General features: G+C 33.8%; 1 protein-coding gene across 4 annotated transcripts in view; it reads right to left on the bottom strand.

Moving 5' to 3' along the window:
• Window positions 1–12,550, bottom strand: part of LOC138714851 (serine-rich adhesin for platelets-like) — a 381,087-nt gene that overhangs the window by 19,378 nt on the left and 349,159 nt on the right. For 3 of the 4 annotated variants that reach the window (XM_069847047.1, XM_069847048.1, XM_069847049.1), the window contains one exon: window positions 2,649–3,503. The exons of the other annotated variant lie outside the window; for it this stretch is intronic. In XM_069847047.1, the coding sequence (XP_069703148.1) occupies window positions 2,649–3,503 (855 nt within the window). The remainder of the gene's footprint in view (window positions 1–2,648; window positions 3,504–12,550) is intronic. 4 annotated transcript variants of the gene reach the window in all.

Below are 12,550 nucleotides of genomic sequence, written 5' to 3' on the forward strand. Positions count from 1 at the left end.
ACAAAATATGTCTATTGGCACCCTAAAGAAAAATTTTTCCAAATAGATTTCTTTTTTATTCTGTATAGTTACAGAAATTTTATTTTAACAGCATCCATACTGTATTAATGTGAATTTTGGCCATCCTTTATCACAATAATTCTTATGTAGGCCTATTTATTTAGATTACAAAACTCACGTTTAAGTTCTCAGCTAGACTTTCATTCTGTATACCTACACAAAACTATCAAACTCAACATCCTGGTGACATTTATGGTCATAATTTGCAATTAAAATTATTTTGACCTTGTTTGTAAATAACAAAGTGGGTAACTAAGTTAATGACTTTGTATAAATACATATTATTGGAAATTCTAAAATTTCGAATAAGAGAACATTATTAAACATACTTTGCCCTATTTGTCTTTATGCTAAAAAAATACATTGTAGCTACTATTTCTCCGCGTTTGTATTGATAAAGAACAGTAGGCCTATATTACATTTAACTTGTTAACATAAGATTCGTATGATTTAAGAATATTGTCCCAATAAGGAACTTATAATGATTTACGAGATATAGAGTTCCCCACAAATCATGCAAAAGTTATATTTTATTGTAATTAAATTTGTACACTATTGACACAGGAATTTCACTCGAGACAAAAAACAATGTGACATTGTTTCATTTTATTGTATTATACAAATCCTTTCCCATCAATAATGATTCAGTAAATGTTTACATATATATAAAAGTGGTCAGATTTTAGTAAAACATAAATTTAAAACATTAAATGTATTTCTCTCAGGGTAGTTCTGCAAAAACAAGAAAATTTTCCAACATTACCGTATTATTTGGTTTACTGTATGTATCTAGTAAGAAGATGCATGGTTTTTCAGTTTGTTATTTTAAATTTTATGTCTGATGGTTATTATTCCAGCCAATTATTTCTGTATGTAACATTTGTGTATCTTACAAGCATAAGAATTTCCAAGTAAATTTGGTAGAATATAAATTTCTTTTTATAGAACAACTATACCATTACTAAGGTATTAGATCATAATTTATGACAATGTAATGAAAATTAGAACGTCTGATCAACCTAATACAAACAATGATACACAGACAGGCCTATCACATGATAAGTTATATTTAACAGTCTTTTGACATATTTATACAGTAACCATAATGACCAGTTAGATATAATATTGTCATGGTTAGTAAATTTTATTGACGGTACGAATTAAACATTCACATGGCATAAATTATAATAAATATAGACAAATATAAATTTAACTTGATAGAAATGTTTTAATATTGTAACAAACGAAATACCTCTACCAGCTTGCATGCCGATAATACTGTAATTGAATTTAAGAATTTATCTTTCATGCAAAATTAGTTCACCATACTATTTTACATGTAGTACACTGAAGTTCTTGGATAAAGTGAACTTTAATTCCGATGGCCTGCAGAACAGCACACTTTCTACAATTTCAGTTGCGGTTAAGTGATTGAAGAGAGATTTCTTTGTCCAAAACTTTTAAGTAATTGATTAACTAGCGGACTTACTCGTGTTAATTATGTAACTCTGTGCGGCTTACAGCTGTTTCAGTGCTTCATCACACCATCCTCAGAGCCTGCTAGATCTCGTCGTCATCTCGAACTTCTCTGCCTGTTGTGTGGGTGCGTTTGATTGTTGAAAAGTGGAGTGAAATAGTGTGTGTGTACTGAAATTGATCTGTGTGTTGAGAATTTGATCGGGGTGTGTTTTAGTGTGTTTTAGTGTGTTTGTATATTTCGTATTGTTCTAGTGTGTTGAGTTTTTGGTTCTTGGCTTGTATGTGTAGGATTTCCATGTCCGCATTTATGTTATTGTATGTATGGTTAGCATTGGTTATGTGATCGGCACATGTAGATGTATTGTGTCCTCTGGTTATTGCTTTAATGTGTTCTTTGTAGCGTGTTTGGAATGATCTGCCTGTCTGTCCAATGTAGAACTTGTCGCAACTATTACATGTGAGTTTGTATACACCTGTGTGGTCATATTTATTTGTTTATGTTTTTTGTGTGTTGAGATGTCTTTGTAGTGTGTTTCCTGCTCTGTATACGGACATGGAAATCTTACATATACAACCCAAGAACCAAAAACTCAACACACTAGAACAATACGAAATATACAAACACACTAAAACACACCCCGATCAAATTCTCAACACACAGATCAATTTCAGTACACACACATTATTTGACTCCACTTTTCAACAATCAAACACACCCCCACAACAGGCAGAGAAGTTCGAGATGACGCCGAGATCTAGTAGGCTCTGAGGATGGTGTGATGAAGCACCGAAACAGCTGTAAGCCGCACAGACTTACATAATTAACACGAGTAAGTCTGCTAGTTAATCAATTACTTATATTCAAGTGTTAAAAGTAGTGTATGCAAGATTCAAAATTGATTACCAAAACTTTTATTGAAATAAAAATGAAGATAAGATTTATAATAATTTAAGTATATTACCGTATCAAAAAGCACAAGTGAGACAGTTCCTTTAATTTAGTACATGCATGCTAATAGTAGGCCTACATTAAAGAACATTTTTTTACTTTCAGTCTCTCATAAGTAATATTTAATCTTCAGCCAGATTCTCAAACTTTCATAAAATACCTTTGTGGGGCTGTGCTTGGTTGAACTTGTGGAAATGATGCTGTATATTTCGAAATGCTCTCATCCTACTCCAGCTTCCAGACACCACGCTGCTGGCATCTTCGTCTTGGTCTTTGTCATCTTCATCTCCTCCACCACTCATATATGACCTAACCTCTTCATCTGCACGTTCACTGTCGTCACTCAGTTCTGCGTTGTTATAGTATAGCTGCTTGAGAGCTGCCAGTTGACTCGCTACGACCTTTTTCCCTTCACTTCTTTCTTCAGCTTGAGGCTTCACACAATTTTTCTTTACAAAAGTTTTCGTGTTTATTGTCCTCTCCGTATTTCTAACGCAAGCATTACTTCCACGTGTGTTGATGCGTTTTTCCAAGTTAGCAGCAAGTTTCTTTGTTCTTGGTGCAGCTACAGGTGGTGTATCTTGTTTATCAGTCTGTCTGTCCACACCTCTATTTACTACTCTTTTGTTTTTTTGTGCATTTTGCATCGACTGCTGTGTTTCATCTGTATTCGACTCTTGAACTTGGGTTGATTTACTAATTGTTTTCATTATTAGAGAAGGAGATCGTAGAGTACCTGTTGATTTATTAGTTCTTTCGCCAACTGAGTTCTTATGCATTGGTCTTTGAAGTAGTTCCACATTTGATATACAGTTGTCTGATGGAGAAGGAGAAAGATCTATTAAAATTGTTGTCGTTTTCTTCGTACTGTTGCTGTTTGGGTCATCACTTCTGGAGTGTTCCTCAGATTTTGCGTTGAAATCTAGGGGACTGTGACTGTCTATGTTGATGTTTCCATCGCTTTTACTGATACGGACTACCAGCCCTTTATCAGAGGCTGTCTGCCTCTTCGTATCTGTAATGGATTATTATGTTGAAATGAAGTAACACTGAAAAAATATTTAAAAAAAAGAAACTGCTAAATTCCTTGGATTCTTGTATTAATTTGTTTCATAATAACGTGTAATGTTTACATGAATGAATACTAGTCGCTTTTATAAAATAAGTTAGAAATGGTAAAGGAAATAAGCATTATGATGTCTTGTATATTTAGCCTCTTGTTGTTTCGTATTTAATAAATACTGACATTTGTCACTTAATCACAAAAATACTCTCCATTTGGGTACGAAAATATGTATCATGTATCCCCTAATATAGTACCAGTACAGTGATTTTTAGGACGAACTATTGTTCATTCTATAATGGAATAATTAAATTTATTGACTGTCAGGATTAAAAACTGATAGTTTTGAATAAGATGAGTCAGGTGAGAAATAATGGCTTATTCAAGAAAAATCTAGTAAAGATTATTATTTTTGGTCCTACAGAATATATCTGTTATAGTAACAGTTAATATTAGAGGAGAAGAATTCGCTCCAGCGCCGGGGATCGAACCCGGGTCCTTGGTTCTACGTACCAAGCGCTCTCATCATTGAGCTACGCCGAAGTCCAATCCACAGCACCGGATCGAACTGCTGTGCATATTACTGTGGAATCCTGGCCACCAAGTCACTCAACTGAGTGTGCTCCTTGTATAATGGCAATTGACTTAATATAAAATGTCAACATACATGCCCAACTTGGAGTCAGGCCACAAAGGGAAAAACACTGAAGGCGGGAAGTTCGATCCGGTGCTGTGGACTGGACTTATCCCCTCACTTGACCCACTCTAACCTTGTCACATTCCTCGGCCATATATCACTTATCTGTCCCCTCATCAAATCCAGTCTAATCTAGTCATAGCCAGCGATCTCCTGTCACTCAGTTATTCCCTCATCTAACCCACTCTAACCTTGTCACATTCCTCGGCCACATGTTACTTATCCATCCCCTCATCTAATCCAGTCTAACCTAATCATAACCAGCAATCTCCTGTCACTCAGTTATTCCCTCACCAAACCCACTCTAACCTTGTCGCATTCCTCGACCTTATGTCACTTACCTGTCCCCTCATCTAATCTTGTCATAGTCCTCGGTCTAACCCACAGAGAATCTTGTCACATTCCTCGGCCTCATGTCACTTATCTATCCTCTCATCAAATCCAGTCTAATCTAGTCATAGCCAGCGATCTCCTGTCACTCAGTTATTCCCTCATCTAACCCACTCTAACCTTGTCACATTCCTCGGCCACATGTCACTTATCCATCCCCTCATCTAATCCAGTCTAACCTAATCATAACCAGCGATCTCCTGTCACTCAGTTATTCCCTCACCTAAACCACTCTAACCTTGTCACATTCCTCGGCCACATGTCACTTATCCATCCCCTCATCTAATCCAGTCTAACCTAATCATAACCAGCAATCTCCTGTCACTCAGTTATTCCCTCACCTAACCCACTCTAACCTTGTCACATTCCTCGACCTTATGTCACTTACCTGTCCCCTCATCTAACCTTGTCATAGTCCTCGGTCTAACCCACAGAGAATTTTGTCACATTCCTCGGCCTCATGTCACTTATCTATCCTCTCATCTAATCCAGTCTAATCTAGTCATAGCAATCGATCTCCTGTCACTCAGTTATTCCCTCACCTAACCCACTCTAACCTTGTCACATTCCTCGGCCACTTGTCACTTATCTATCCCCTCATCTAATCTAGTCTAATCTAGTCATAGCCAGCGATCTCCTGTCACTCAGTTATTCCCTCATCTAACCCACTCTAACCTTGTCACATTCCTCGGCCACATGTCACTTATCCATCCCCTCATCTAATCCAGTCTAACCTAATCATAACCAGCAATCTCCTGTCACTCAGTTATTCCCTCACCTAACCCACTCTAACCTTGTCACATTCCTCGGCCTCATGTCACTTATCTATCCTCTCATCTAATCCAGTCTAACCTAATCATAACCAGCAAACTCCTGTCACTCAGTTATTCCCTCACCAAACCCACTCTAACCTTGTCACATTCCTCGGCCACATGTCACTTATCCATCCCCTCATCTAATCCAGTCTAACCTAATCATAACCAGCAAACTCCTGTCACTCAGTTATTCCCTCACCAAACCCACTCTAACCTTGTCGCATTCCTCGACCTTATGTCACTTACCTGTCCCCTCATCTAATCTTGTCATAGTCCTCGGTCTAACCCACAAAGAATCTTGTCACATTCCTCGGCCTCATGTCACTTATCTATCCTCTCATCTAATCCAGTCTAATCTAGTCATAACCATCAATCTCCTGTCACTTAGTTATTCCCTCACTTAACTCACTATAACCTTGTCACATTGCTTTGCCGCATGTCACTTACCTACTCCCTCATCTAATCTTGACACAGTCCTTGGTCTCCTGACACTTAGCTATCTCCTCATCTAGAGAACCTTGTGACATTCCTCGGCCTCATGTCACTTAGGTTTCCCCTAACTTAACCTAACTTTACTTTTAAATCGCAATATTTATGGAAATACATGCTGACAGAGTAAAATACAGTGCAACACGAACCCTTATGATCAGAAGCTATCGCTAATATGTGCCAAATATAGTAACTAAATTCACCATGTTGTTAAAGTAAATATTTATGATGAATGGTAATTCTTACCAGAAGAATACTTTCAAGCTATAGTTTTTATCTTTAATGCTTTAGACGTTACATGAAGGACTAAGTTAAAATATCCCGATGTTATTATAGGCTTATATGTGTACATAATGAATTGGCCTACCAGTACTGGGAATTTTTTAAAGCAACAAACAGTTCTAGAAATTTCTCTCGGTAGTTTAGAGACATCATGGTTAAAATACCGAAGAAAAGGTGTTAGTGAATTTTTATTATAATGATAGTGAGATATTAAATTGTCTGTCAAGCCAATGTAAAATTTTAATCATAATAAGAACTCTGTAGCTACACTTTAAAAGAAAACTCTTTATTCAATAAAGATTTACTATTTTCGTACCGGTAACAGTAAGAATCTTATTTTTTTTACACATCTGCTCATTGCGTGTCTTTTTACTTGGTTATTTAATGACACTGTATCTACTGCTGAGTTACTTAGTGTCGATGGAATTGGTGATAACAAGATGGTATTTGGCGAGATAAGGCCGAAGATTCGTCATAGATTACCTGACATTCGCCTTACGGTTGGGGAAAACCTCGGAAAAAACCCAACCAGGTACCTAATCAATACAAGCGAGAATCAAACCTATGCCAGAGCGCAATTCCGGATCAGCAGGCGAGAGCACACCGGTGGCTCATTGCGTGTTACATCCTAAATTATTTCAAAGGCATGTGTAATACAATCATTATATCCATTTTCAGGTTGTAATTGTTTTCAAAATCTTGGCAATTATTTATTTTCCTTATTATATGAGATAAATTATACAAGAATCCAAGTAAATGAAATAATAACATAAAGAAAATCTCCAGACTGTAAAATTATTCAGGTTCAACTGTGTTGTGGTTGATATACTTAACCAGTTTTTCATCCATGTTGCAAAAGTCTTCCTCAGACTTTAAAGACCAGAGCACCATAGATGAAAGTTCGTTCGTGCATAAATGAGTAAACTTGAACAGCTTATTATAATATCAGATGACAGGGCATGGAAGTCTACGTGTATAACTATCTAAGATTACAAATTTGATGATATCTTATGAAATTGACACAAGATCTATAATTAGTTATTGTACAGCAATACAAGGAAATAGACTTAATGAAGCTGCATGGAGTTACTCAAGCATGTAGAGAGTTGTTGCTTCATGCACAGATGTATCAGACCAAGTCTTCATGCTGTATGATTCCTTTTGCTTTTGAAGTTTGTAATGCTCACTTGCATATGCAATGAAACGTCATTATAAATTGCTTCAAAAGTAGTATACCTACCGTATATACACAATTAAATACGAAATGCAGTTAAACACAAAAACTCATTTATTAAAATAAGTATAAGTTAACTGGGGGTAAATGTTTCAGCATTTCCTGTGTAATTCTCGGAAAATAAAGAAAATATTATAAATAACCAAAAATTGAACACTCTACAAAAATTGTTATTTTCAGAAGTTGTGCCAAGAGTATTATGAATAAAGTTTTAGTCATATCAGATATCAATAGCTATCGAGAACAGCATTTAAGAAGACTTCTGTAATAAATAAAGTATAAAATAAAAATTAATTTAAATGGTTCTTCATTTTTCTATATGCATTTTTAACACTTACGTATCACTGATTAAATTGCAAACTTCTTTACAGTCTTAATATTTATTATTTACTTTGCTTGGCTTAAATGCATTAAAATAATATAGGTACCGGTACTAGAGCTGGGGACGGAGCGAGTAGAACTGATGAGTTACTCGGTTCTATCGGTTTATGTGCTTGGCAGCGGAGCACCGAAGTTACTCGGTTAACCGTAGCCATTACCGGTCAGTTCAAACATTCAAACAGAGTTCGCGTGTTTTACTTAAATCTAGCAGACAACAAAGTAGGTACTGTTGTATTTAAATATTTTCTGCTGCAGGACAAATTATTTCCTTATCCCCAAGGCTGAAAAGCCTCTAGTATTGAAGAGGAGTTCATCCTATTATATGTCCTGTCAAGTGGACCTAATGAACACTGACAGTCTGAACATATTACTGTACGTAATAATAATAATAATAATAATAATAATAATAATAATAATAATAATATTATTATTATTATTATTATTATTATTATTATTATCATCATCATCATCATCATCATCATATTAGAGTGTTTGATTAATATTAAAATATGTTAAAAACAGAAGTGCATTATATTTTTCTCCTATTTGTGTTTATTGGATTTGTGTTACCTCATCAGCCATAATTTTATTTGTATTTATTTCTACGAATTATGTTACCTAATTACTTTAATTTATCAATAATATTACTCTTCACCAAAGAGAACATGGTTGTATTGAAGGCTAGTAATGTTATAAAATAAATAAACAAACATTATGTTCTTCAGTTTGAGATTCCACGTTTTATTGATTATTTTATCCACTTTTCGTAATAGTAAATAACTCTGTGTATTATTTTTAAGTGTTTTAGGCAGCGCTTCATGGAGCCCGTTTCTTCCTATCTTCTTTTTTAATTAGCTGCAGCATTTAACGTTTACATCACATGTTAATTTATTAGCTGTTAGTATTATAAATTATTTTATCAATTTTATTTCGTCTGTCATATATAACAACACTGAAAGTTAAATAGGCCTTTCATACAAAATAACTCCGCAAATAGTTGTAATCACGCAAATGAAATTTGCAACCGCCATTTTGCAATGAAGAGAAGCACTTTTTTTCGTCAATTGGCAAAGCGAAAGCGCTTTACTACAACACTTTTAAAACACACTTGCTTTCACTTCCAAAGTATGTTCTAGAATCGACTCAATCTATCTAAATTTTAAATCTTCCGCCACAAATTTGTACTCGGTACTGTACTCGGTTCAACCGAGTAATGACGTCACAGTAACTGCTCCAAACCGAACTGCTCCGTCCCCAGCCCTAACTGGTACCTACCAGATATATCTTAAGTGAAAACACAGAAATCAAAATTAAATGCTTACAGTCAGCCATAAACTTCATTTCAGTCTTGAAAAATCTTTTATTAGCATTCGAATAATACTACGACTTGGAAAGAATTTTGGTAATAAGGTGAATATTTTATTTTTCTTCTGCTGAAAGGTATTTTGTATAAGAAAAAAGAATTATGGTGATATGGCATAATTTGATTTTGATACTCGAGTACTGTAAGTTTATTATAGAAATATATGTCAATTTTCAGTGAGAATTTTATAAATAGGGCCTACTGTTCATATTTCTTTCAAATAAGACGCTGAAATGCATTTTGTTATCTTTTTAGGAACTACTTAGTAAATTGATTGCAGATGAATAACTTCCTTAACTTCTATGAACCAGAAATAAAGTCAGAATCAAGATGTTTACAGAACACAAGCTGTCTGAGAGGACATGCTTCTATTTTAATATCCAACACCATACTGAAATTTAACTTTACACTTATTTCAATAAAGAGTTTGAAATACAATACATGTCTAGTTACATACATAATATTATTAGCAAGCGCATAACAATAGTTTCAAAACATGTCACAAGTTTTCTACTAAATCAACAGTATACCAGTACAAAGATTTCAAGATAAAAATATAATGTTAATGTTATTAATAGCACTGATAAACAAGTTCTCTCATTACAGAAATATTCACATAAAGACAAGCTCTTTTTCAGAATACAACTTAACTTAATATCCATTTACATTCCTTTAGTCTAAGATAAATAAGATTAAGATAAATTAATGTTGTTAGGAAATTGATAGTATCAGTAGCAAAGTACGGTATAATCATAAGATCAAGTCATTTTGTGTTCAATATTAACCGGTAGCCTACATTTTTAAGTTATATTATTTTAGTCAAAAGTTTGAAGTGTAAGTCTAGAAATGGTGGAGTATAATACTGTAACTTATTTAACATAGGCCTGTTTAAATAAACAATTCATACCGGTACCAGTAATTCTTACAGTTTTCAAATAGGAGAAAATAGCTAAAGTACTGGTTCCTAATAGTCAGGGCTGAGCAGTATTTGAAATACATTTGTATTTTGTATTTGAATACATAAAATTGATGTATTTTGTATTTCAAATACTCAAAATACTTTCTTCTTCTTCTTCTTGTCATGAAATCCATTGCCGTAGCCCTTGATTTAATGCAAAATAAGAAGACTTGCTATTAGGACCAACTTTTGTCCACATTCATTTCCCTCAAAAACAGATTACATATTCTGTTATCTAGTAATCTACGCCATCTATTCCAAGTAACTCCAATCCTAATAAGTTCACTTTCATCAAGATTTAAAGCGATGTTTGATCTGACCCAGAAGCAAATTGAGCTATTTTGACAGCTTGCTTCCACCCATCATTTAAGATGGATGGCTACCTGGCACTGCCTCACCAAATGATAAGAAGGGGATACAGAATATGTGCGTGAAATCAGCTGAGCAGTTCTCTGCTACACCTTTGGTCAGGTCAGATGATGACGATGATGAAAACAATTCTTATGTTTTCAACTCAAGTACAACAGACTTTGAAAAGCAAAAAGAAAAGAACTTGTCTACTGCGGAGTATGAGCTCATACAATTCTTCAATGGCAAAGGGACAACCCTGTGCACTCTAGAGAATTATCCAACAGTGAAACAAGTTTTTATAAAGTATGATACAAGTTTGTGTTCCTCTGCGCCTATAGAAAGATTGTTCTGTTTTGCAGGATTTATTCATTCACAAGCAAGGGGATCCTTATCTGATAAACTTCTTAAGAAACTGTTTTTTTAAGGGAGCAGTAATTATTCATATGTAGCATAATTTCATTGCTGACTGGGAAAAGAAAGAATGTTCAGTTATAGTGTTTATATAAAACTTCAAGGTAAAAATAGTTTTAATGTTAATATAATATTTTAGATTTTCAGTAATATTCTTATTTCTTTAGGCCTATATATTGTATCGAGTATTTGAAATACAAATGTATTTTGGTTAATTTTTTAAAAGTATTTTGTATTTCTATTTCAAATACAATTTTTTGCAATATTTTGTATTTGTATTTGAAATACTTGGATGTCAGTATTTTGCCCAGCCCTGCTAATAGTTCAACATTAATAGAACATATTAACCAAATTAAATATTTAATTCTTTTCCTTATGTACCTAGTACCGGTACATCTTCTTTAACTTAATTTTGAATACCGGTACTGTGAATTGAGAAGTTTGGGAACTTCTGTTCTTTATGATTGATGGGAAGAAAGTGACAGTGTTGCGCCTTAGAATGGCTCTGGCTAACTAGGAAAGTTACTAGGTATTTGAAATTAAATCATTAAAACACTCCAGTTAGGACTAAACTTTAATAATGTAGGTCTATCTTATGAATAAACGTCATTAACTAAAAATACTTAAGACATGTCAGTGATACTGCTAATTGTTTCATGAAAGAATTTAACCATAATTATTGGTTAATCTATAAAATTATATACTGATACTGTTCTTTGCCACTGATACTAATGTTTCTAAAGCTACAGCAGTGTGTCAATCATCCAATCTATTTTCCATTGAGGTTATGTATGAAATCAATACTATATTTAATAATTTAATCCATACCGAATATACAACAGATAACTTGAAACATCGTAATTGATATATACTGGTTAAAATTACTTATTTACATATGTACATAAAACACTGAAGTTTTCATTTAAAACAAGGTAAGATATAATTACAGAAGAAAAGATTATTAAATTTGAGCTTCATGTAGATATACTAAAATTGAATCCGAAACTACTAGACATTTTTATGAAAAACTACCATACAGTATCTGCCAACAAAATGGGAAATGGACAATAGTGGTAGACCTACTGGTACTCATTGCCTCCAGATCTGTTCAACAAAGACAGCTCTACAATCCTGTTATTTTGGTTCAATGGTTAGTTAGTTTCGTTTGTTGAGCACTTTACAACTAAATCGTTGAATCTTATTATCAACTGATATCGAAAAAATTGATAGCAGCTATTTTTAATTTGTGCACTTTGTACAATATACGTTAGCGAGTATTGATCTATAAAGAAAATTACTGACCAGTAAGATTTTAAATCGAGAAGTTCCTGCTTATTTATTTATTTTGTTTGGTTATTTTATTTAATATTTAATGTATTTTGTTGGGGTGATGGTAAGAATTAATTAACTCTTATTTGTGTAACATACATTTATTTGTGAATAATTGAACCAATTTTGTTGATTATAAGATTAAATTACCTTAGGGATAACAGCGTAATCTTTTTTGAGAGTTCTTATTGATGAATGGGTTTGCGACTATCAGAGATCTTCTCACCATAGTTATACTCATTTTAAATTTTATACACTTCATATACTGATACATACGTATGTTGGCAAGTACTGGTATC

This window comes from Periplaneta americana, chromosome 15 (assembly GCF_040183065.1).
Source record: "Periplaneta americana isolate PAMFEO1 chromosome 15, P.americana_PAMFEO1_priV1, whole genome shotgun sequence".
Lineage (NCBI taxonomy): Eukaryota > Metazoa > Arthropoda > Insecta > Blattodea > Blattidae > Periplaneta > Periplaneta americana.